Consider the following 26,377-nt stretch of genomic DNA (forward strand, 5'->3'; position numbering starts at 1 on the left):
AACCTCAGAGTGGTGAAAGAAAGGACATACTATTATCTTCATTTACAGCCGAGGAGCACCAGCACAGAAAGATAAACAGCGGAATGTCCAGAGGTGCTGAGCTCCCAGAGCTCTTGCTGAACTCAGTGAAAGTTGTGGGTGTTCAACACAACTGAAAAAAAAGAGGCCAACATCACAAAACAAGTGATGGGCGGAATCAGGAGTTGCTGGGGCCCAAACCAACTTTCCTAGTTGATAGCTCACAGAGAAAATGTAGAAAAGCTGAAAAATCATGTTGCCTTTGGAGCACTTACCCTTACGTCTGCTGCAGCAGCACCTGAACATGTCAGGTTCTCAGGCTTTGTGGTTTAGGAAGAGAAAGCTATTGCAGGAAATGGTCAAGATTTAAGGTCTCATTTTTCAGCCTTTCCTTTTCCTTGTCTGAAGGAATTCCTACCATGGGCCTCCAGATATGCAGGAGCAGAACTGTATTTATGGTGAAGACTCACCTCAACTTTTTCCAGAGATTTTTATGACTGTGAAATGGTGGAAGGGCTTGTGTGCACCCATGGTGCTCAGTGCTATCCTAGCAGCAAAGTCTCCTAAACTAGACAGATAAAGGTGAGCCTCTGGGGCAAGCAGACAGTCTTCTAAATTAGGAACGGGCGTAAGACCAAATCTTGTCTCTCATTTGACAATAATTTAAAAAACTGCCACACAAACCTTGCGAAAACCCAGTTGCCTGTGGACAGGACGCAGGATCAGAGTGTTAGAAGGCAGTGTCCTCCCAAGCGCCTCTTAGGAGATCATTTATGTCTTTATAGTTGTGTCTACCTGCGGATGAAAGGATAAAAGTGAGCAAAACCTCCAAGCCTGTAATATGAGTTGGCAGCAGGAAATACTCTTCAAAAGAAGAGATGGGGAAATCTTGAAAGTAGTCATGGAACTCCAGAAAGCAAGCAATTCAAGTTCCGAGATGACTGAAGCACCTAACCTGATCACTGTATGGATTCTTGCTAAGTAAATCATTAGGTTCACTCATTAGGTGCCTCTAATCAACCTAAACACATAAATAAAATGCCTAGTGGATGGAATAGAACATTCATGAAGTGACAGAAGTTAACTTCTCATAAAAATATGAAATATAAGTATTTGAAAAAAAAAGATCTGAGAGGGCAAAGCATTGGTGGAAGTAATGATTTTGAAAAAGCATGGGATCAGCTAGATTCTCTCATCTGTTACCCCCTTTCCTCTTCTTCCTGAAATGAGAACTGAAGGAAATTCCATTTGTAGTTGTAATGGAGGTGGCCAGCAGATACCTGCCTGAAATATGCTGCTTTGAAATATGATAACTGGGAGCAACCAAAAGAAAAGTGAGAACTTCAACTTTCAGGGCCTATGTCCACCCCCATCTTTTCCCTCAGACCTCGCCTTTGTTATTGAACGCTTTTTTCTTCAGTGGCAGCCAGGCTTAAAGTGGGAGTAAAGACAAGATTGCAACTAGCCCTTCACTATTTTAAGTATTTGGTAAACATACACTTTAAAAAGGCGACTGTTGGTGTCTTCTGGAATTCCACCATGTGGTTGAGAGCCTAATAAAATTCAAATATTTTAGTTTCCCTAAGCGTTTGGGATTTAAAATTTCACTCCAAAACAGAAGAGCTGAATTCTTTACCTTGAGAAAGTTGTGGAGAATATTAATTTCAGGCCAAGGGAAATATGTGATTCAGCTTTTCAAATTTTGTGTTATTTTGTAATATATAATATAAAATGAAATATTTTTAAACCAGAACTCATTTTGAAGGAAGAAATTGAAACATTTAGCTTGGAAATGTCAAAATGAGATGTTCCCACACTGTTGGAACATCCCTCCACCACTTACTCTTTTTTAAATGACATTTTCAGTGCAACCGACACAAGTTTGCAAAGTGTTTCAATTTTGACAGGGTTGCATTTTCCAGTGGAAAGCTGTTCTTTCAGAGGTTTTCCAACCAGCTCTGCTGGGAACAGGTGTCACAGGATGGTAACAATCTCCCCTTTGCCAAATAGCTAAATTGAACGCAAGATCCTGGAAAAGCAGCTGGGGTGTGCAAAGTATAAAGGGTCCCACCATGAGATGGTTGAGAACCTGGTGCTTGAACCACCTCTGGCTACCCATACGTCTTCTCTCCTGTGGAACTGCCATACCCGGGGGCTGAACTGGCAGTAGCAACTGTGGAGGATTTTAGGGGGAAAAAAAAACCTCTCAGCGTGTGGGCATGGTTACATGTTCAACACTGCAATTTCCCTCTCTACCATCCTAGTTTAGAAGTGACAGAAAGAAGGATTACCCTGAGATTGGAGTGACTCCCAGTTCAGGATGGGGGTCTTTAGCAAGCCCTGAATGTGGAGGTGGGATGAGCAGTAACACTTGCCCTTGAATTCTTTCTGTGGGCTGATTTCAGTCCAGCAGCGTCCACTGGATGTGGTTTGCCTTTGCTGAAGGGATATGTCCCTCCACGAATGAGGAAAAGAAGCTTAACCTGGTAGGTTCACATTAAAAGAAAAAGTACGAAACTCTTTCAATAAATTAAAAAGAGACTGAGAAGTCCATGCTTTCTAAAATGCACAGCCAAAAAGAAATCTGTCCTGATTTACTGCAGTCTTAAATAAAGTTCTTTTTACACACTACTTCCGCATGACCAAACAGACAGACTGACTAATATCAGAAACTCGAGCTGGGCACCAATGAGTTAGCCTTTTTTTTCTTTTCCACTTTTCTCTCAGGAATGCCATTTGAAATTATCTCCTTTCTTGTTAATTTAACAATTACCATTGGAAAGAGCCAGCGGTGGAAAAAATATAGGCAGTAATTATGATCTTGCAGACTCACTGTGGGACCAGATGCAAGGAGAACATTGGACTGTGAGACTGGGTCTGCACTCCTCAGCAGATGCGCTTCCCTGGATGGAGCCTTGAGATTTTGGGTGCCTTGGGGGGCCAGCTCGAGAGACCTTCAAGAGAAAATCTTCCTGTAAGATGGCAGGAACACCTTGGGTTCGGCACCCCTGAAAAATAATGCCATCCAAAATCTTTAACCCTCACTTGTGAAGAGCTGAGTTCCTTTTTTCCTGAGAAATGAGGAGTATGGCATATTCCTCCTCCACATGTGGATGTAGTAGATGGACCAGTTAATGTCTACAGACACTATGTCAAACGATAAATATTTATCATGTTGCTGTATTAATACGTGTGAAGGTAAATACATATTTATGACACTGCAGAGGCAGAAGCATGCGGAGCGAAGCCAGCTGGATATGAGTGTCTTTAGGAACTGGCTGTTGAATAAATCCCAGCTTCCCTGTTTTATCCATTGCCTGTGCGCCTTTGGAGCCATTTTGTGTCCCAGAGATGAGGGATTCCCCTGCACGTCTGAGGGCTGCCATGACCGCTGTCATGTAAGCCCCAAAATACCCACAGCAGGGCTCAAGGATAGTGAGGAAAAGGGAAACAAATATGGTAAAACTGGCGTTTCACAGAACAAAGTGGCACAGGGAAGACGCTTGGCCTTCAGGGACGCCCTATGAGCGCTGCCATGGCCGAGGGCCCAGCGGTTGTCAACGCACCCAGCCCGCTGGGCGCACCAACCCCGAGGTCCCGGGGCGAGAGCGCGGCCCGTCCCCGCGGTCCGCGCCCCACACCAGCGGGAAGCCGGGGCCGCCTGCCTCAGTTCCCGGCGGCATGGAGAGAGCGTGAGGCCGGGCCGGCCCCGCGGCGGGGCAGCGCTGCCCGCCCGGGCGGGGAGGCGCCGTCCGCCCCCGCGGGCCGGAGGAGGCGCTGCCTTCCAACATTGGCTGCGGGCCCCGCGCGTCGCCTCCCCCTGCCTGGCTCCCCCGCGCCCGGTGGGGCGCCGGCACGACGGGGCTCATCGCGATTAATCATCCCCGGACCCGCGGCGGGGAGAACGGCCAGCGGGGGGCGCGGGGCACGGCCCGAGCCGGACGGGGAGGCCGGGGCCCGCTCCCCGCCGCCCCCCGCTTCCCCCCCTCCGCCAGTATCCCCCGGTGTCCCCGCGTCCCGCCCCCGGGACGAAGTTTGGCCGCCACCACCCGTGTCCCCCGGCGCTGCCCGCGCGTGCGGGGTGCCTCCGCCGCTGCCAGGGCCGGGACAAAAGGCACACTGACACGTGATGGGAGCCGGGCTTCATAAATGGGACCGGAGCGGGGCGGAAGGCGGGGGGGGACACGCGGTGGCGGCGTGTGCCGGAGCCGCGCCGGGCGCCCGGCGGCTCCCGCGCTGCCTCCCCGCGCCGAGGCGGCGGCGGGCGGAGGCGGCGGAGGAGGGCCGGGGGCGGTGGCCTGAGGGGGGCGGGCGGCACATGGAGCGGCGGCGGCGGGGCGGTGGAGCCCGACGCGCCGCCTGAGCTGGGCGAGCGAGGGCGGCGGTGGTCGGAGAGGAGGCGCCGAGGGGAGGGAAGGGAAGAAGGGGAGGCAGAAGTCTCCCACCTCCTCCTTCCCCTTGCCGGCACCGCCTCCTCGGCGCTCCCCAGTGCCGGGGTGCCCTGGCGGGGCGGCGCTCCCGCTCCCTGCCGGGGGTCGGCGCGGCCGGAGTAGTCAGGGGACGCGGCCGGTGCCGTGCGGAGGGTAAGGACGGTACGGGGTGTGGAGGCGGGAGGGTGTGTGGGGTCGTGTCCTCTGCTGGGGGCCAGGCGGCGGTCGTCCCCCTTAAAGTTTGTTGGCGGTGTGGGTGACGAGGGTCCGGGAGGTGACACCGCTGCCCCGACGGCGGAGCGACGGGAGGGGAGGCGGCTGCCTGCGAGACCGTGCCTCCCTGGGACCCACCGCCGCGTCCCGCAGCGCCGCGACCCGCGCTGCGGAGAGGGCCGTGGGGAGCGCGGGTCTCGTCCCGGGCACGGCCCCGCTCCGCTGCCGCGGGCGCGTGGGGAGAGTTGGAGGCTGCCCCGGGAAAAGCCGGTGGCCCGAGGTGCTGCGGTTCGCTGTCGTGCTCCGGGGTCCCCGGCAGCGGGCGGAGGTGCCGGGGGCTGGTGGCGTTGTGCTTGACACGCGTCTATTCTTCTGTGCGCGGAGCCGGCAGCCTCCCGGGTCCCCACAGGACCTTTTCCGACATCGGGGGTTTGTCCTCTCGTCCAAACCCACCAGTGATTTACAGCGGGTGGCGTTCAGCTCAGTTTCCCTGGGCACTTGTCCTCCCCAAACTCTGCCGTTGAGGCTGTAACCGAAATAAAAGGCGGTTCGTGATTTTGTGCGCAATGATGTTCCGTTAAGAGATGTTACTTAGGCATCCAGCATCTTCAGAATATCCCAGTAGGGTTTTTGATTGGTTCGCTTGTTTTTGTCTGAAATTCGGAGGTCTGGGGGGAAAACAGCAGAAACAGTGAGCTTTTTAAACTTCACGAAGTGTTTGTCATATAAAATCTTCAGCTGTTGAGAAATAATTCTGAGTGACCAGATGGGCTTATTTTAAATGGGCATCTTTTTGTCTCAAAAACGTCTGCAAATCTCCATTGAGAACACCCCTGGATGAGGTATGTACCAAGCCTTTGGTAGGAGCGAGCTCGTTACTGTGATTTCAGTTTGATTAAGTAAAATGGTGTCAGAAGATGAAGTCCATAGTTTTCCTTCTTTTTTTTTTTTTTTTTTTAAGATTATCATCAGTGTTATTTTCTGTATAGCAGCAAATGATCATATTAACAGTTTTGGTGTATGTTTTCTTCTGTCAGAAGATAAAGGGACATATATAACAGAGCCAGACAGCAAAATACTCGAGTATCTACAAGTCAAAAAAAAGAAAAAAAAAGAAAAAAAGGAAACAAAACAGTGTGGCTTTTTTAACTTGTTAAAGGTGTAGCTATGTTTCTTTTTTTTTTTTCCACCCCCCCTTAGATGTATCATCTTGTTTTCATTGTTATTGTTCACCTTTTCTTAAAGGAGTATAACATTCTCTGCTGGGGGTGGCATTGCTGTTCACATGTACCAAGATCATGTAAAGGATCAAAGTGATACTTAATACCATATTTAATAACAAAAAATGCAACATTGTAGAAATTACTTGAGCGTGCTTAATTCTTTTTCAATTACACCTCGTGTGGACTGCCAGCGTGGGTTTTCCCTTCTCAAGAAAGCAAAAAGCCCCTGTGACCATAGTAGGAATATGTATTATGCAGGCAGTGTTTATTAAATCAGCTGTAAAAGAAATGAACGTAACATCTTTAAACAGTTTAGAAGATGAATGTGTAATTCCTGATTTGCTTGAGGTTAAAATTAGTTTTGTAGCAACCAGGAACAGCTTTGCTTTATTATCCATTGGTCTTTGGAATGAGAGGCAGAACCATTTGAATAAAAACATTTTAAAGCAGAATTGATAAAAGCAATAATTGTTTGACTGAGCCAGCAGGCATCTATTGCTGTGGGGCGGGGTTGGGGGGGGTGGGGTGTAGAAAGTGGGCTAGGTAAAGAAATCGACCATTTACTGTGAATTCACCTCATCAACCATTTGATAATACCTAAATCTACATTAAGCAAATAAAAATACCTACTAAACTCAAGGTGAAGGTGGAAGCAGGTTGTAGTATCATGAGAATGAGCCCGTGGGCGCCTTTTGATCCTGGCTGCTGTTCTTTGGTGAATTATGTTTGCTCAGTTGCATAAAGGAGCCCATTAAGGGCTTTCATGCCCTGCTGAAGGAATGGCATGTCTTGGCCAATGCAAGCCTTTCTTTCCCTTTCTCTGTTCACAGATTTCCAACTGGACAACAGAAGTTTAGAAATGAAATAACTTTGGTTTTTTAGTCATTTTTGACTTTTAGCCTTTAATGTGGCTGTCCCAAAATGATTGCAGACTGTCATCCCACTGGGAATTTTGGTGGTGAAAGTGTTTCGTGCTGGGGAAGGGGAGCTGGGATGGCTTTCTATTAAGTAGAGGTAGGTGAGGAGATTAAGAGGTAAGAGAGAACCCAAACCCCTGTATTCATTTAGTACCGCCCAAGATTTTTACAAATACATTGCCATTCGTGGTTCTGCAGGTCTCGTGCACTATTTTCCACTCACCTAGTTTCTCTACTTCTGCACTTTTTAAGATAAATTACTGTAACTTCTTCAATGCAAACTTTATGACCTCTCTCTAGGCTTGCAGTCAGCTATGTTGGAATCCACAGAAATATTTTTTCTCAATGGTAATTGGTCTTTATTTCTTTGCAGATGTCTATATTGGTTTTATCTGAGTCTTCTTCTGAACCAGTAAAAGATTTTAGATATGTTTTGCTTCGATGTCCCAAATAGTTTAGGCTATGCAAAATGATGAATGTTCTACACAACCACTCAGCAACCATTTAAGTGAGATTTTGGAGATTTTTCTCTTCTGTAGCAGGAAATTTGCACAGTCTACTGCTGATTTAAAATATGTACTGCGGGCAGCCCTATCACTGGGATTTGGCCAAGTTCAAAGCAGCTGTGCAGATGGACACAGAAGACAGAAGGCAGAGGGAAGTAGACCCTTTTAATCACAACAAGGCTGCTCTTGTTTTCCTATCTATCGTGGAAATGCATGCCAGCCCCTCATACTTAAAAGTAAGCTTGCGAATGTGTCAGAATAGACAGCAACAGCATTTGTTATTAATGCAAAGTTAAAAATGTGACAAACTGTCTTCTCAGTATTGCTCTTTACATCTCCATTTCTAGACTGACACTGTACTGCTGCAAGAAGTGCACATGCAATTGCTGGTGGTGGGATAAGAATTTCCTCTCCCCAGAACTCAGGCTCTTTGAAAGTGTGTGGCTTTGTTAATGATCGCTGAAACCAGCCACGACCTGTCCTTTTGAAATGGTTATAATGACTTATAAATCAATTTCTCATTAGAAAGAACTTTTTTTTTTCTTTTTCCCGAAGGTGCCATTGTTACTCATGAAAAATGATTTGGTTTGCAACATAAGGTTGGAGCACATTTTATTCTGCCATTTGTGCCTCATGCAGGGGCATTATGGTGATGCACACACCAAGCCTGGTTCTGCCTCTCTTCGGCAGGAACATCCTTTATTGATCAAGCTAGCAATATCCAAGTTACAGATAAAATAGGTATTTCACTACTGTGCATGTATTAATATAATGTCACCCATTATACTTTGGCTGGACTGTTGGTGAAAGTGGATGTTTCATATGTTTCGGATGTTGTCTTCTTTGTGTAGATTAAGGATAGATGATATCAAATTGTACCTCATCCAGTGTTAACCTGTTTGATGGCAGTTTTATATTCTTCTTAAGAAAGGCATGTTTATTCACTACACAGTACTGAGCAGGAGCAGTTCCGTAGGGAATACTATCAATTCCTCTTCAACCCTCGCCCGAGTCATTTTCATATTTCTCCATTTTAGGAAACCTTTCAAAGTTTGTGCTTAGGGGCTCCAATTTTCCCATTGTGGTGAATGTGTGAAAAGTGCCCTAATTGTTTTTAGCCAATTCTGACTCTGTTTAAAACAATATCATACTGGAGTCAAGACTATGTGTGTGCCTGGAAAAATAGGTGGAATAGGTTTGGAGTGTGTATATAGGCACCCATATGTATATATACATGCAAAATATTTTTTACATGATCTCTGTGATAATGTACCCATTTTAGATTCTTGCTTTTTCCCAAGAAGGCTGCATGTGTGGGAATTCAAAAAGATATTCAGCACTCATCTTGCCTCATTTTTTATGCCTACACTTCTAGCTTGTCTGCTTGTCCTCTGGCTCTGGGAATTTGAGTTTACGTATGACAAACACTACTGCAGTGTTTGTGAGACTTTGCATAGTTGTTCTTCTAGGCGTGTGTATGTGTTTGTGTATGCCCGTAAGTGTATGCCTAGATATATATGTATACACACATACACAAGTAAAAAGTCATAACACATCTCCTGGTATCTTTTAACTATTTCTCCAAATCTGATGTAACGTTGGTTGGAGTCACTCCGCAATTTGTTGTTCTGGCTACTTGGATCTCAGATTCTACTGTAATTCTTTCTCACTTCTCCTCTTCTCTCCCTCTGTCCTTTTTTTAAAAAAGAAAAGCATCTGCATATTTCAAAGACATGCACCATTGCCAAGCAATCTGGTGTAGTGGCTTAATATGCTGGCAAATAATTTCACAAGTTGTTTGTGTGTGTGAAGGCAGTATATTTGAATATCATTATATTCTGAATGTAGCTATGAAGAGAGTTATCTGAGCTTATTTAAATTTTATGAAGGGCCAGACAGCTCCAGAAATGAAAGAATGTTTTACATTTTTTAATTGGAGTGCATATCTTCATCGTTCGCTAATGCTGGTGGTATGGGACATCACATTTACAGAAAGCCTTTCTGTTCTGTCTTCTGAGTGCTGCCGGTACTTGGTGGTCCAATAACAATTTTTGGGAGAAGTAGACTCCTGAGGACTGAGATGGAAGGGAAGTTGCTTTGCAATGTGTTACTGACCTTCTGTGCACAGACTTCCATCGTTGCTTGTGAACCCCTCTTTCCTTCTCCCCGCTGGGTGTGTTTACCCGCTTAATGGGTCACTCAGTGGCTTCATTTGAGCTCTCTGTCTTCCTTTCCACCTCTGAGCCCTGTATCCTGTACTTCATTTTCCTTAAGCATTTTGATTTTTATTAGTGTCCCTGACCTGATTTGCTCAACTGATCTCTCCTGGGTGTCCCCAGCTCAGTCCCTTGTGTCAGTGGGGACAGCACTGTCCTTTTCTGTGACCTTACTGAGCCCTTTGCATCTTCTTTTGATGTTTGAATAGAGATCAGAAATGGACTTTCAAAAGAGCAAGTCATTACCTTCAGAGCAGTGGGTCTGTTCTTTCTTTACTGTGAGATCTGAAAATCCAACTAGCCATATCGTTCCGCTTATGGAGATATCTCTGAAGTTCACAAATCTCAGAAGAGGAAGGAGGTTTTGTCTCGTGAGTTTTCTCCTTCACCTGATCTGCTTTCCCCAAGCCAATCACAAAGGCAATTCTTCTCTTTCTCTAAAACCTGCATCCTCTGCCTCCCTGGGGCTCCCTCCACTTGGCTCTTCCCTTTTACCGTTCCCCACTTTGCTCCCGTCTCACCTAGAGACATCCCATTCCCTGTATGAGGACAGTAGTTCTCGCAGTCCCTTTCATACCAATCACTTAACCTGCATTACCTGTGCTCTCAGCATCTCCCCTGCTCTCTCAAAGTCTCTGATTAAAACTTGTTATGGCCACGGCTTGTTGCGAGGGGAGGAGGCAGCAGACTTGCACTCTCTGTAGTTCACGAGAGCTTTCCCTGGAGCCTGGTGCTTTTGCTACCTTTCTGTCTCTAAGCCTTATTCTTTTAATAAAGTTCACTATTATTTTCTACTGCAACAAATTCTTGACCTTTTTTGTTCTGCTCTGGCCATTTAATGAAAGCTCTTTCCTTGGAGTGGTTATTTCTGTTGTTTGGGGTTTTTTTCCCCTAATAAATGTGGTTTTCCTCCAGTTTCATCCTCTAGACATTACATTATTCTTTAGCATTTAGCATACAGTGGAACCTGTGTCTTTCATGTCCTTCTCTTCTCTTCTCTTCTCTTCTCTTCTCTTCTCTTCTCTTCTCTTCTCTTCTCTTCTCTTCTCTTCTCTTCTCTTCTCTTCTCTTCTCTTCTCTTCTCTTCTCTTCTCTTCTCTTCTCTTCTCTTCTCTTCTCTTCTCTTCTCTTCTCTTCTCTTCTCTTTCAAATGACTTTTCTCCCTCAGCTATATGTTGTGTGCTAAGTTGCCATATCTTCTGCATACTTCCAGGAGACTGAGTGTTCAGCTCCCATCTCTTTTGCACCTGGCTGGGCTTCTCTGTCTCCATTTAACATTTATGTCAATTCTGCTTAGCAGTAATAAGCGCCTTCACCTTTTGGCATTAGAGAATGGCTAGAAAAGAGGCTGGAAATGAAGCAATTTCTGTTGGAATACTGAAATCCAAGATAAACCCTTTTGTGAAAAAGTTTGAGAGTTCAAAATTGATCACCTCAAAGAATTCTCTTCCATTTTCTTTAAAATGTAAATACCATAGCATTGTATCAAACTCTAGCTGTATTACCTGCTCATTCTCCTTTATTGGGAAATGTGTCCCTAAACTGGAGCCAGTTTTAAGCAAATACCAGTTTACTCTTGCTTCACTGTTTCCCTTTCATCTGAACCTTTCATACTTGAGCAAGCCTCTTCATCCTCTCCCAAAACTATGTGTTTAAATGAAATTAAGATGTATAAAGTAAACTATGAAAGATGTTAAAATTCTACGTTCATACCATCTTCTTGTTGTTTTAAGAAAGCCACCTCTGCCTTTCCTCCTTTCTCCCAAAAGCTGAGCAGACCAGGTAGCCATAGTTTCCCATTAACATGACCCTCATGGTCCCCTTGCTGGTTTGTGCCTTCAGTACTTTGTCTTGTCTCAAACCTGGTAGGAAATGTGACGGGGGAGGTAGGGGGGGGGTTGTATTTCACAAACTAAGAGATTTTGAGTGAACTCAGGAGCTTTGGAGGTTTTTCACGGGCAGAAGGGGCAGCTGTCCCTTTGCTTCCCCCTGCGGCTGGGTGGGATGTGGGAGATGCCTCATTCGTTCCCTTAATTCAGAGACAAGGTTTCAGGCTAAGCCTCTCACCTGCCAGATGTGCACCCTGGTGCTTTTAGTTTCTGATGTTTGACTCTTGATTCAACATGGAACAACTGGAGCAGTTTAGGGATGGGCAGCAGAACAAGGAGGTTGGCAGCACTGCTTGCAGGAAAACAAAGTTTGGGACCTTCGCCTGCATCAAACGGTGCAGGACTTCAGCCTCGCTTTTGAACTTCTCTGATCGTAGACCCACGCCTATACCCTGGTTGTCTGAGAGATAACATGCAGCCTCTTTTTCTCTGCCTGCAAGTCAGCTGTGCTAAAACTGGTACACACATCTCCCCAGCAAAACTTTGGAGGGAAGAAATAATGTTATTTCTTTTAAAAGCGTTGTTGGTCGCTGATTAATGCTCTGTTTTACCCATTGTTTTGGTTTTGTTGTTCAGATTGTCAGCTGCTGGGTGCTGAGTGGTGTCACGTAGGGGCAGTCTGCCCCAAATTAGAACAATCCAGCCCTTATCCTGCTAGTATGCAAGTGGTATGTTAATTAGAACAACCATGTATCTATAGTTTCTTGGTAGTTAAGGTTCAACTTGCCAAAGACATCATCATGTTGCATAAGAACAAAGTTTGGTTCAGTACTTGCACACCCTAGTTTAACCCGTAGTGGACAGTGCGTTGCTGCAGCTAAGACGATAGCATCCCTCATTTGCTCTTCACCTGATCTCTGTGCTTCTTCCCAATCCCTCACACAGAGAAAATCCACTGAAGTGAATTTAAGTTTTCCTGAATTAGGAGTGACAGCATATTTGCCATTTATAGCCCAGCAGTAGCACAGTGTTGGTGATGGAGTAGTAAAACAGTAAATAGGGCAGGGGTAACATTGCTTTCATGTTCTTGTCAGCGTGGTTTTTTTTCTTGCTTGGTGTTACTGAGTCTTAGAGTGCCATTTCTCAGGCTGCGCATTTCTTTCTCCAAGGCTTAGAAACCTTGTTCTGTCCTCGAAGCAGTATTGTTCATTGCCATATGGGATAAGGTAATTATTAGCCATATAAATTTTCATTTTATAGGACAGTTGTAATTCCTGGTGACCAGCAGTTACTATGGTAGATCTCATTTCTCTCATGCTTTTTCAGCTGACTACATGTGAATATGAATTAGTGGTGTTTCTCCTGCGGTAGGAGTTTGTGCACCCAGTTTGGTAGGAGTCCCAGTGTACTGGGTGCCATGCAAACTTACTGGAAGATAAAGCCCTTTGAAGGACTTAGAAGCCTTACAATGTGTAAGCAAGGAGAATACATTTGCATATTTTTGTGCATTCAAAAACTATGTTTCAATTATACCTACTTGTCCTTTAGCCTGTTCTTAATTAACTGTGGGTATCATAGAAGAAATGTATAGACACAGAGATGAAAATATTTTCTAAAATAGAAGCTAGAAAGGTTTGATTATGGATTTCCCTTTCTTGTTTTGATTCCTTTTCTTGCCACATCAACATTTTTGCAGTTATCAGTAGCATCATTGTATTGCTCATAATTACTTTCCGAGGAAGAACGTAAATATTCACTGTTTCTATTCAGGCTATTAAAATTGCTCTATCAATCATCCTGGTTTGAAAATTATAATAAATTCAGCCCTTTTTTTTAGTCAACAATAAAAACTTTCCAGCTCTCCCTCTGTCCCAGAACAGCAGGAGGAGATAGGTAATAGCATTTTAATGAAGTCGTATTCTTGTTCGCGGAGTGACCTGGTCCTGTGGACCAACGAGAAGTCCAGGGGAGGTATAATTGTTCCTGTTGTCCAAGATGAGTTACCAGTCTTTTACATATATATATTTTATATTTTACCTAAGGGTTCTACATATTCTGATATCATCCAAGATTCTTTTAAGCTTCTTGCCCTCTCAGCTCTTCACTATTTCTTTTGCTTTGAGCGCAAAGCCTTTCAAAGTTGCGTCTTCAACCTTCAGCTGGTCTTTAACACCTCATATGTTTAAACCAAGGTAAAGGAGGCTGGAAGAAGAGGGCTAGAAGTTAAATGCAAGTCCCTGCATCAGCTAAGCAGTGTGTTTGTAAAAGCCACCCCATCTAGTGGCAGTCTCTTTGCACAGCTGGTCTGGCAGTGCCCATCGACAGCCATAGAGTGATGGGAGAAAAGTCTAAAATGGTGTTCATCTATGGGTTTTCTGCTTTTGGCCTTTAAGACAGAAGATGCTTGAAATCTTTATCTATTGTTTAATCCTTATCTGTAATCATAATTCATTACTTACTGTGAAATGCTGCATGCTGTCATGGAAATACACAAAAAATTTTGAGTGTCGCCACCAGCATGGGCTCTTCCTCGTCTTTAATCAATGTTTCTGTGCTTTTTAAAGCCATTTTAAAATGAGTGAGTTAGTAGAGCTCATTTCAGGAAAGAGGCTGAGAGCTCTGGAGATTCAAAGGCTGTGTTGGAAGAGCGGGTTTGGGCCGGGCAGGGAGATGTTCCCCCAGCCGGGCAGGGGGCTCTCCCTCGCTGCCGCCCTGCCCACGAGGGGACCTTGCTGTGGCACACAGCCATCACCCTAGCCCTGTCCAGAAAGGAGGGATCTGTGTAGGGGACCCTTGTCCACGAGGGAGGCTGTGAAAAGGTTCCCCGAGTATTTCATGTAGAGATGTTGATGGGTCCCGGATAATACAGGTTTGGGTTGTGTTTACGCCAATTGCAAAGAACGGTGTGGCCACATGGAGTGCGGTGTCCGGTTCTTGTGAGCAGTGCCTCCTTGCTGTTCCAGGTTTGGTCAGAAGAACTCTGAGCCAAAATTTGTGTGACACTGGCACATCCCACCTAACCAAACAAAAAGATCAGGAGCCAGACCACGGCTCTCACCATCAGCTTTTCAGCCTGTGTCAAATCATGCAACACCTCAAACCATGACCTGGGCTCTCCTGATAACCCCAAAGCCAAAGGACCAGTCTTGTTTTCCCGGGGCAGCCATGGAAAACCTCACTGATCACTTCAGCGCATTTCAGTAATGTAGCTTAGAGTGGGGAAAGCTAGTATCTAAATTAAAATAAACGAAATTCCAGTAAAGTGCAATTCCAGAGCAGGTGAATGTCTGTTTTACTGCAACTTTAATAAAAATCAACTGCTACTTGAATAGGTGCATGCACACATACTGCTAGAAATTTCCAATTATGATATTCCCAGCAGCAAACAAAAACAAAATTAATGTCAGCTGCATCCCCCAAAGCCTAAACTACACCACTAATGAACTCCCAAGTACTCTCAAAGAAAACTCTCTTTGCAGAAACAATAAGGTGGAAATTACTGTAATAATCTCAATGTAAAAATACAGACGGAAAAAAATCATTGAAATTCAGAGTAAGACTTGCCTCTCCTGATCCCATTAACTATGTTGTTAGCATAGCATATGCATGCATAGTGATATTGTCACATAACTCACTGCCACCTTCAAAAGAGCACGCAGGAATTCGTGTTCTTTCATTTCTATTTCAAACAAAGGTAGGGGTTGCACGGCAGCTTGCACCTTATTCTGAGCAAGTCTGTACTTAACATGACTCCAGCAGGGACCAGCTACCTCATAACAATTTGTTTGTCTGTCTAGCAGAAGTGCTCAGTTGCATACAATTTTTGAAGCTTTGCTCAAAGATAATCTTCTCGCCATGGGGCTATGGCTTTAATCATTAAAATGGTTGTCTTTTTTCTGTCAGAAATAAGCTGGAATAACAGAGAATACCACAGCCATCTTTACATGTTTAGAGAACTACTTCATTTCTTTAATATTTTTGGGTAGTTTTCAAATGAATACCACATTCTTCACTTCTGGTTTTAAACTGGTGTTATAATGCCAAGTTTAAAGTTGACAGACTTCACCCAAACCAGATTTGTCAGTTGTCAGCAGGATCATCTTTGCAACATGTAACATCTGCAAATTCTACTAGGAACAGCTGTAAAGCACCTTCTGGATGAAAAGTACATTACGTATTAGTTTATTGCTGTTCATTTTTAATGTGTGCTTCAGTGACATTTCCCTCCCTCACTGCTCAAGCCCTCAGAATTATGTTCCATAATATTGTCTGTCTGTCTAACAATTAGATTGTTATTTGCTGAGCAACGATGTCTGCAAAAGCTGACATGGCAAGAGTCTCTGTTGTGTGTTAGACCATCCCATAAGGGTTTGTTACACATCCTTGTTTGCAGCACAGGAGTTGCAGTGTGTTCTGGGGGTCTAGGTTCCTACATTTCCTTCAACACTCCATATCTAGACCTGCTGAATCAAACGGAAAACTTTAATGAACTATGGAGAAAGTCTTGAGTGTGCAGACGTCATGTGTAAGTGCAGCGTAAATATCCCATCAGCCAAATGATCTCTGCTTCTTTTGGAAATGCTCATGATTTCTTCTGGTTTTAAGCATTGATTTTGTTGTAGAGATGCATAATTTTCTTCTTTCTTTTAGTCTTCATGGGAAAAATGAGCTGTAGTACCTAGCGTGCAATTCTCTTCAGGAGCTGAGGTGATCAGTACTCTGGGTTTTGGCAGATAATCTCTCATGACCTTTCTGGATGTTTATTGTCAGTTGTATAAAGTGAACAGGTTAAGTCAGTACAAGCCTGTATATGGCATCTGTGATTTCTTGGGTATTATAAACAATTTCCTCCATTTTAAAAGCATGAAAAAGCTTGATTTTGCTCCTGTTGCTAATGTAAGGATTGACATGTCCCATAGCAGATGCAGAATAGCTGTAGCACACTGAAGCAATGATTCTGGCTCTTATTTACATTCAGACCACTCAGCCACTCTGGTGGTGCAAGAAGGCCCTAAAGCAGGTGCTCAATGCATATTCAAAGCATGTTATATGGGCAAAGTTTTATAAAGGAGCACAGAAGAGCTGTAAGACCTGCCTTGCACGTTGGTGCAGGTAGGATGCTCAGAAGCCAATGAGGGTGCTCTCTCAAGGGTCCCCCCATCAGGAGTTACGCCCTGCAGTTAATCACCATCCACAAGCAAAGACTGGAGCATGATGGGGTTCAGAAACCTGGGGACCTTCTGCTGGGCTCCTTGTTTCTGAGGGGACAGAATGTTTTTCAAGGTGTCGCCAATGAGGAGAGTTACATTTCCATGCTTCTCACCGGAACAGTGGCTCCTGGTCCCTTTTTTGCTTGAAGTTTGGGCCAGAGCTGCCCTCTGACCCAAACTTGGTGCAATGTTTTTCTAGGCAAGCGTGAACTGCTCTGATTGAGGCTTCTGATCCACGCAGAAGGGGTCGCTGATGCGTTCACTGACTTGACAGTGCTGGTCACCTTTCCTGAAAGTATGGACAGGGCTGGGTAACAACCCACCTGCCCCATAGAGTCCAAACATCCCAGTTGCCTTGGTATGTTTAGCAGAAGGAAGAAACAGAGTAAAGAAGATACATCCAGATCCCTGTATTTGTACATGAAACACCTTGCTAATAAATTTGCAATAAAAAATTCAGGAGGTTAGTAGACCTCAGATTGCTGTAGCACTGTAATGTGAATATACAGACATAGTGGGTGAACTGTGAAACTTAGAATGCATGGGTCTTTCACCGTTCCTTCTCTGTTGTCAGGTTTTCAAAACCCTTGGTGCCTTTTGAAAGAAAAGCAATGAAGGCGATGATTCAGTTTAATGCTGCTCCTGCAGTGGCAATTGGTATTATCTAAACGAAGCAAGCCCGAGGAATATTGGTCTGTAAGGTACTTTGCAATCAGAAGCCAAGTTCAGATATAGAGAAAAATACCTTTCTGGTGGAGCGACTCAAGGTTTTGATGAGAAATAAAAATGACTTTCCTGTGGAATACTGAATTCCCTGCTCCTCTGTTTTTCACATCACTTCTTAGTGTAATTCAGTTTTAGTGAAATCCAGGTGATTTCTTTCTAAGTGCTCAACTCACCCTGATTCCTGCAGGTGGCAAAGGCTGGACCTGCACTCAATACAAGAGAAAGGTCCATTTTGTTTGACACTGTTCGACTAGGTTGTTTGTGGAGTTTGTCTCCCTGTTTATCTTAATGAAATTTGATCTTTTCCTCTTCTAGGATTTCCTCCGATGCATTTTTCCCTCCCCCAAGTCTCTCTGAAGCCAGCAAGACTGAGGTTATGAAGTCAATCCTAGATGGCCTCGCAGATACAACTTTTCGAACAATCACCACAGATCTCCTTTACGTGGGCTCCAACGATATCCAGTACGAAGACATGAAGGGTGACCTGGCATCCAAGCTGGGGTACTACCCCCAGAAGTTTCCTCTCTCTTCCTTCAGGGGTGATCCTTTCCAAGAAAAAATGACTGCAGGAGATGATCCCCTGTTGAGCATTATTCCCTCAGATCAGGTCAACATCACAGAGTTTTACAACAAGTCCCTGTCCACGTTTAAGGATAATGATGAGAACATACAGTGTGGGGAGAACTTCATGGATATGGAGTGCTTTATGATCCTGAACCCCAGCCAGCAGCTGGCCATCGCTGTGCTGTCGCTCACCCTGGGCACCTTCACGGTCCTAGAGAACCTGCTCGTCCTGTGTGTCATCCTCCACTCCCGAAGCCTCCGGTGTAGACCCTCCTACCATTTCATCGGCAGCCTGGCTGTGGCTGACCTCTTGGGCAGTGTGATTTTTGTCTACAGTTTTGTGGATTTCCATGTTTTCCACCGGAAGGACAGCCCCAATGTCTTCTTGTTCAAACTGGGTGGAGTTACAGCCTCCTTCACTGCCTCTGTAGGTAGCCTTTTCCTCACGGCAATAGACAGGTACATATCTATACACAGGCCGCTAGCTTACAAAAGGATTGTTACCCGACCAAAAGCTGTCGTAGCGTTTTGTGTGATGTGGACCATTGCCATTGTAATAGCCGTTCTTCCTCTGCTCGGCTGGAACTGCAAAAAGCTCAACTCTGTTTGTTCGGACATATTCCCTCTCATCGACGAGACGTACCTGATGTTCTGGATCGGGGTCACCAGCGTCCTCTTGCTGTTCATTGTCTATGCCTACATGTACATACTGTGGAAGGCTCACAGCCACGCTGTTCGCATGATTCAGCGGGGCACGCAGAAAAGCATCATCATTCAGTCGACGGAGGATGGTAAGGTACAGATCACTAGGCCTGATCAAACTCGTATGGACATCAGGTTAGCCAAAACCTTAGTCCTTATCCTAGTAGTTTTAATCATATGCTGGGGCCCTCTCCTCGCCATCATGGTGTACGATGTCTTTGGGAAAATGAACAAGCTCATCAAGACTGTCTTTGCCTTCTGTAGCATGCTCTGTTTGCTGAATTCCACAGTGAATCCCATCATCTATGCTCTGAGGAGCAAAGACTTGCGACACGCCTTCCGCAGCATGTTCCCCACCTGTGAAGGGACGGCACAGCCCCTGGATAACAGCATGGAGTCTGACTGCCAGCACAAACACGCCAACAACGCGGGGAATGTGCACAGGGCTGCTGAGAGCTGCATTAAGAGCACAGTTAAGATTGCCAAAGTTACCATGTCTGTCTCCACAGACACGACTGCTGAAGCGTTGTAAATTCAGAGACTTCTCAGCATTGTGAGAAAAGGAGTTGGTTTAGAAAAAAAATAAAAAAAAAATTAAAAAAAATATCAACAACAGAGAAAACCAAACCCATGGCTTAACGTGTTTGTACCCTCCTGTAATAGTTTTTTGGTTTGTCATTGTAGGCTGAGCAATGATTGTGTTAAGACCATTACCATCAGCCAGTTCTTCAGGTTTTACAATTAGGGATTCAAGCTAAATTTTAAAATGTTTTTTTCTCAAAAGGTGTTTACTGAATGATAGCAAGTTTCCTGAAAGAGCACAGAGAAAATACCAGGTTAGCAATGGTGCCTTTTGGGAGTGTGAAGAAAAATTGTGAAACCTAATTGAAAACGAATGCATCCTAAACCCATGCCATCAAGTAAAAAAGCCTTGTTGTCATGCTGTTCATTTCAATGTGAAGTGTATTTCATGTCTGTAAGTAATAGAAGTCTTCACTTTTTTCCAAAAGCGGCAGTGCTGAGTTTTAGGGGTTTTGTAAAATGTGTCGTGTCCCGTGAATTGTATGCTGTTTTATTATGTGTTATTGATATTTGTCTGATTAAACAAAGTGATAAGGTAGACTTCTGTGGAAATAATGTGAAATGTGATATGTAAACCCCCATTGAAAACACTTACTGTATTTGAAGAATTCCTATGAGCTACTTTGGAAATTTTACACTTTTGGTGGTCTTCTGTGGACTTAGAGGAGAGGCTTTGCGTTCTTCTACTCAAATTATTTCCCCACTACCTTTTTCTTTCACATGCATACAAGAGTAACAGCAACAAAGGAACAGAGGAGGAATGTAAGAGAGGGATGCACTGGTTCAGACTTTTAGATACCACTGCGTTTATACAGAAGGACATTTGTGGTTGTACAGACTATCGCCCTGTTCTTGGGCATTGCGTGAATACAAACACTGAAAAGCAAAGGTCCTGGATATTTGCTCCTTTAGTGGGCAACTGGTTTTAAGCCACGTGCTGGTGCTGGACCACTGAAGACAGCATGTGTCAGACTCAATGTGCGATGTTATCACTGTGCAGTTGATGTATACTTGAAGTGTGTCACATTCCCGTATACCAGGTTTAAGCAGATTCAGAGCCTGAGATGCCAAACTCCCGTCTTCACTAAAAGAGGAGGAAATATTGTCAGACTTAGACATTTTCTTATTGTGTGAGCGTGTATATAAATAAATATCTATGTGTGTGTACGTGTGTGTGCGTGCGTATCTTAATCAGTGTGAGTCATGGTAGCATAACTAAGATAGGACACTATGACCAAATGTAAACTGTATTTCTTGTTGCACGCTTTGCACACAAATTCTGTTTTCTAAAATTGAGTTCTTCCAACTGGTTGCTGATGAAAGTACCGTATCGAAACCAACCCGATCAACTCTGAGGGGTGTATCCATGTGCTAGAGAAAGTAACCTTTCAGCTGTACGTGAGATTAAGGGGAAACAGGAGGCAGAGCATGGCATGAGACTGCACTGACAAGTGCAGTGGCTGTCTATGGTGTTCCTGGAAACTGAGAAAGCCAGAAATAAATGTCAATTTGTGTGAAGGCTGTCAGTATTCAAATCTGATTGCTTTAAATGAGGTGAGTCTCACTGTGAAACCAGGATACAAATGAGAAGGTTTGATACTATCAGCTTTGAGGAAGAAGTTACTGAAGGGAAAATGGTGACTCTGTTCCATAGTGGGATTGTTTCTGCAGCCTGGGACTTTCACAAGGAGTATGTTACCGGATAGTCTTTGAGCCATGGATATTCTGTAATTGCATTCTGAATCAGAAGGTCTGGGGTCCTCTTCTCTGCTGCCTTGCGTTTTTGGACTGTTCCCTCACCCTTCTGGCCAATTACTCCCAACAGAGCTGCAAAGGTGGCTGAGCCCACTCACTGCCTGACTCTTTGCCGCGAGAGGGGTGTCTCCCTCCATGGCACCAGGTGTGCAGAGCCAGATCCATGCTGCCCCACCACCTATCCTTGGGGTTACACAGGGAAAGAGCAGGGTGGCAGCCCTGGGTCTCTGGCCATCTTGGTGTCCCCATGGTGTTTTTGGTAGCCTGGTGCAGCCCAGAGCAGCCAGCAGCACAAACAGTCCAGCCAATACCAGCTAGTGGCTCTGTGGGGCCCAAGTGGCTCTGAGTGGTGAGGGGTAGCCCATTGTAAAGATCTCATCAGGGGAGGTGCTGAGCGGCAACTGGAAGGCACAGGGTGACTTTCCTCCTCCATCTCATCCCCTGCAGCTTACCTGGTGGCAGGACAGGGCATCACACTCGAGGGGGCCATGGCAGTCAGCTGAAACCAGCAGGGTGCAGGGGATTCCTGGAGGACATGCAAGTCCTTCGCCTGAAAGATGTTTCTCATACCTAGGTCTAGTCCATCCTAGAGCAGTCCTCTTGGAGGAGCGGGGGGGCAAAGCCCATTTGAAATGTAAAGGTATTTGAAGAGCCATTTTTGAAACTGTATTGTTGTGAATTAAATGCAAATTTCATGGACTTTTGTTGTGCATTCAAGTTATAAATTTTACATGATAAATCATGGGACAATGGGGCTGTCTTGGCACTTTACTTGGTGCTTACTGATATAATAAGAAATAGCATCCTGTGAAACGTTACCGTCTATCATCAGTATCTTCATTTGCATAATGAGTTTCTAAAGCTCTGGGAACTGTGTTGGTTCGCTTAGAACCATTTATTAAAGAGGTGGCAACAACTTCCCTACACATTGTGCGCTAAATAGAACTACTCTTTCATTAGAAAAATCTGCTGCCACTCCAGGATAAACTGTACTTTAACTTTAGCTTTAGGTATTCCTAGTTTGCAGTTGCCTGCCTTCACTTAGGGATAGCACAGACAAACGATACTGTGTCCCACAGCCGCCCACACCGTCATCTTCAACCAACCAACGATAGCTGCAGTTACGTATATGTACCAACTCCAAGTGTCTTGTATCTACCAAGAAGACCATCTATGTTACGTGTGTGCAGAGTTAGATTCTCAACAGTCTAATTGTATATTTGTATAATATAATCTCCTCAATGGTGTGCAGTCACTATCCACATCTTACACTGGCCTTTCGATGAGAATTTTGGTGTGTCTATTGTGAGATAGACAGCGCATTTTACCTGCTGTTATTGGGCTGAATGTATGTAAATAAGTGAAAAATTAAAAAAAAAACATCTGTACAAGCAGTGGCATAAAAAGTCTGTAATTGTAGACTAGGACAATTGTTGAAGTTGCTGTGACATCTCAAATACTACCTTTGAATAAACTGTTTACAGGGTCTCTTGGGATGCTGTTTCGTAGTGAAAGGAAAATCTTTCGTTGTGATAATATGAGGTAAAGAAATTGAATTACCTGAGCTTTTTATTTCCAGTGTTTCAAAGTGAAGAACATAACTCTTTATTGTCTGTAAATCTAACATTATTACTTCCTCTTAGAAGAATATTGTATCATTAGATGTTTGTTTGAGCTGGTAACATCCTTGCAACTGCTGCAATATTTTTCATTAGCAACCTGTATAATAGTTTGTACACAGTACTGTTCAGATTGTCATGAAAAGTAGCTTTGACCATTTACCTACCAGTAGCAGAATAGTATTTCTGTAAGATTTCCAGTGTATTCCTACCATATCATATTTTATTTCTATAATGTAATTAAACTGTTATTTATTCAAGGAGAAAAAGTATTCCTTTACTTTTTTTGTTTTCCAAATTTTGAGATAACCGAGGAAGCCACGTGATGATGCTGCCTCATCCCACAATCTGGTGCTCTACGTTTTGTTTATAAGTTTGTCTGTCAGATTCTGAAACAACTGCTTAAACAACCTGACAACAGGTTGTCAGGCTTTGTGGGTTTTAATTGTACGTTGATACGTTTGAAGGAGAAGGTAGATTATATATTTTATGTTTGTGTTTTCAGTGCTATGGAGACGAGAGAAATGACATAGTTGAAACTGAATCTCCTGTTTCATTATGTAGGCAATTTCCCCTTTCCTCTGTATTAGCCAAAATGCAATAAATCTCTTTTGCCTTCCTCAGACGCATATGTTTGCACAGAGAAGTCACATTAAGACAAACCCATATACTTCAGAAAAACAATCCACAAAAGAGCAGAAGAAAGGAATACAAACTAAAATAGCGCTGGCAATGGCAACAATGACCTAAAAAAGTTAGTGGTGGTTGTAAATGCAATCAAAGACTTCAGACTAATAAAAAGTTAGTCTATCTTTGGCCAGTGCTAGCGGGGACAGAGTTATTTGGGCAGTGAGGGCAACGGAGTGGTCCAACAGAGATGCTCAAAAGCTGTGCAGGGAGAGCCAGCTCAGGTGTGCCACTACCTGAAGTGCCCCACCACTGCTCATCCACGATTGAAAGGAAGGGTTGAAAAAACACTTACAATCTCTTTGTGGTCCCAAAGCCCAACAAATGCTGTAGAAAGGTCTCTGCCCATTGCCAAGGATCAGTTTTTCATATGACTTAATCCCAGATTCATGTTACTTGGGCAATTCTCTGCATTTGTGGTTTGAACACAGCAGAGGTCCTTGGAGGATGAAGTGAGGCTGTCTTGGGGCCTTGGATCATGGTTGTGCCATGCTGTATTTCTAAAAATTAGGTCACTGACGAATTGAGAAAGTCTTGGCAAAACAACAGCCATCAGAAATGAAAGATTAGCTCTTAATCTTTAGCTCCATACTACATTTAAATGAAGAAATCTGAATATTTCTGCTGAAAGCTGTCACTTCCAAAGCAGCCAGGAGACAACTCCCTCCGTATTCACATGCTCTTCACCTCTTGATAGGTTACAAGAAGACCAAGAGGAAATAATGAAATAATTCAACACAAGGGGAAATAATGACAACTTTCAAAGCAACTGCTTTCCCACACTATACGGGCTCAGGAAGTGTGTCATCGTTTCACCCTTTCACGTTAACATCCATTATTGTTTCTGCTCCTCTGGCAGCTGTTTTAAGAAGTCACAATATCATAATGCATGTACATCATCAATAAAACGTGAATTTTGTTTAGTTGGGTTTTTTTTAATATGTTTTGTCTTCAATAAAAGTCCAGCTGTTGCTTGATTTGAAAATTAAATCATCGTATCTGGCAGCAGATTATAAAAGAAGAAAAAAAAATCGCCCATATTCAAGAAAGGATGGGGGCCTTTATTTAACAGTTTAGAATACATGTCTTCCTCTGTTCTGCCTTTGTCCATTAGTCTTTTTAGGTAGTGGATTTATATAAAGAGTAGCAACAGAGTTTTCTTTAAATAGCAGCACAACGTATGAAGCACATGATTGCCTTTAACAGGGCTCCTTAATATGAAAAGTCATCTAATACTAATCTTTAAAATTCAGTTAGGAGAAAGAGTGATAATAAGCCCAAGGTAATGCTAATGACTAGGTATGACATGCCCTGGTATTGCTTTCCAATAAATCATCTTTGGCATTCAGAGCAGCACTCAGTTTAATGTTAAAGCATATTAAGGTTTGGAATCCTATCTCAATAAAGTCACTAATAATTTTTTATTGACTTCAGCAGAAAAGATATCTTCCCCCAGATTTTCAAACTGAGTTTGCATGTGGAAAGTACAATTTTATATTCCATTGTATTTGCATTTTCACTGACATTAAAACAAAGATGAGACAGAACAAATAACAGCCTCTATATTCTTTTCTCCTTTTTTTACCTCCAAGAAAATCTATTTTGAATTCTGGTGGGTCAATGCAGAATCATAAAGTCTGGCAGGAGTTCAATGGACTTGTCATGGGAGTGAAGCAATTTATTTATCCATGTGTGTGCAGATGGGGTAGAGAACATCATGAGCAAAACTGCTCTGACAGTAATGCTGACAGAGTCGCTTCCTGACCGCTTGCACTGATGCCATTTTGACACTGCTTTCTCTCCCTCTCTCCATATGTACCCTTATAATTCATATATGTATATGCGTGGTGAAAACAGGCTACACACATTTTCAACAATCTTTCCCCAAAATAAAGAAATCTCTTTACATATAATAGTAATAGTAGTAATAATAATAACAACAACAACAACAATGTGAAACAACTTCACAGCCACTGATTTCACGAAGTGGAAACTTCCTCTGCCATTTATAGTGATAACTGCCATTGCTATTTTTTTTCCCCATGGATCTTACTCAAAGTCCCTCCAGGGCTCAGCACCACAGGGATACCCCACTTTCCACCGACCTGAAGAGAGGGAGAAGTGAAGGGAGCTGGAAATGCCCTGGTTCTAGTTTGTGGCAGGCTGTTCCCGGAGCCACTCTGTGTGTAATACTGTGAGGGTTTCTGGGGACCCCCCCCATGGTGTCCCTGTCCTCCAAAGCAGGGCTTGGGGGGTGGCTGTAACCTGGCTGAAAGCAGAAACCTCAAAAAAGGCATGAAGAATAAGCATCTCTGGTTGCAATTCTGAAAAGAAAGGGTTTAAGACATAGCAGGGTAATAATGCAGAGGTGGGGACAAGCTATGCATCATGTCTTAGTTAAGGAACAAGGATTAGGGGTATCATTTTAACAGAGGAATGTGGGGAATTAGACAGGCTATGAATCCATTTGGTAAACACTCCTCCCAAACCTTCACAAGAGCAACAATAAATCCTGTAAGGCACTTCGTCAGCAGCCTGGGGAAAAAAATGTAATCATTGTCTTTGCAATGCTTAACTTGTAACCTAATTCAAAGTCATTTTTAAATTATACACCTACCTGGTACCAATGCAGTCTGAGTAGGCAAAATTAATAACAGGCATGCTCAGTAAATCCAAGGTTTAAAGCTTTAGCCAGAATGTTAATGTCTAAATTGAGTAATACTATCAGTCATGAGAATTACAGTTATCTGCCTCCTTATCTTTTCCTATTTATTTGAGGGCTTTTATTTATTCTTATTATAGTACTGGCACCACCTGGCAGCTCTGGCAGAGGGAGAAACCGTCTCTGTTTCCCGCATACAGTCCATGGTGTTGCTGAGTTCCCTGCAGCAGCAGGGCCGGGGTGCCCAGGCACTGCAGAATGCTGATCTGGACAAGGAGGTGAAGGGAGAGGATTTTCCACTTCACAGCAAGCCTTGTAGGAGATGAGAAAAAAGCAAGGCCTTCTGGGGCACCACTCCTTCCCCAGGGACCTACATCCCGCTACAGCTTGGGAGGTGCTGGGTGCATGCTGCTGGGGGGGAAGAAAGCTTGAGGTTCAACCCCTGCACTCCCACCTGAGCAGCTGATGATGGGCTCCTTGGCAGGGACGTGGCCAAAACTGCTGCACCCAAGGGTCAG

General features: G+C 44.0%; 1 protein-coding gene across 3 annotated transcripts; it reads left to right on the plus strand.

Moving 5' to 3' along the window:
- The first annotated feature begins 4,352 nt into the window (after positions 1–4,352).
- CNR1 (cannabinoid receptor 1) lies at positions 4,353–23,135 on the plus strand. 3 transcript variants are annotated; one of them, XM_065834114.2, is made up of 2 exons: positions 4,353–4,601; positions 17,604–23,135. In XM_065834114.2, the coding sequence occupies exon 2, from the start codon at positions 17,665–17,667 to the stop codon at positions 19,084–19,086; it is 1,422 nt and encodes a 473-aa protein (XP_065690186.1). In that variant the 5' UTR covers positions 4,353–4,601; positions 17,604–17,664; the 3' UTR covers positions 19,087–23,135. The 3 variants fall into 3 exon arrangements, with proteins under 3 accessions (XP_065690186.1, XP_065690185.1, XP_071662882.1); XM_065834113.2 differs by lacking the exon at positions 4,353–4,601 and adding an exon at positions 4,653–5,503; XM_071806781.1 differs by lacking the exon at positions 4,353–4,601 and adding an exon at positions 6,642–6,898.
- The last annotated feature ends 3,242 nt before the right edge of the window (positions 23,136–26,377 follow it).

Source organism: Patagioenas fasciata, chromosome 3 (assembly GCF_037038585.1).
Source record: "Patagioenas fasciata isolate bPatFas1 chromosome 3, bPatFas1.hap1, whole genome shotgun sequence".
In the NCBI taxonomy this organism is placed as follows: domain Eukaryota; kingdom Metazoa; phylum Chordata; class Aves; order Columbiformes; family Columbidae; genus Patagioenas; species Patagioenas fasciata.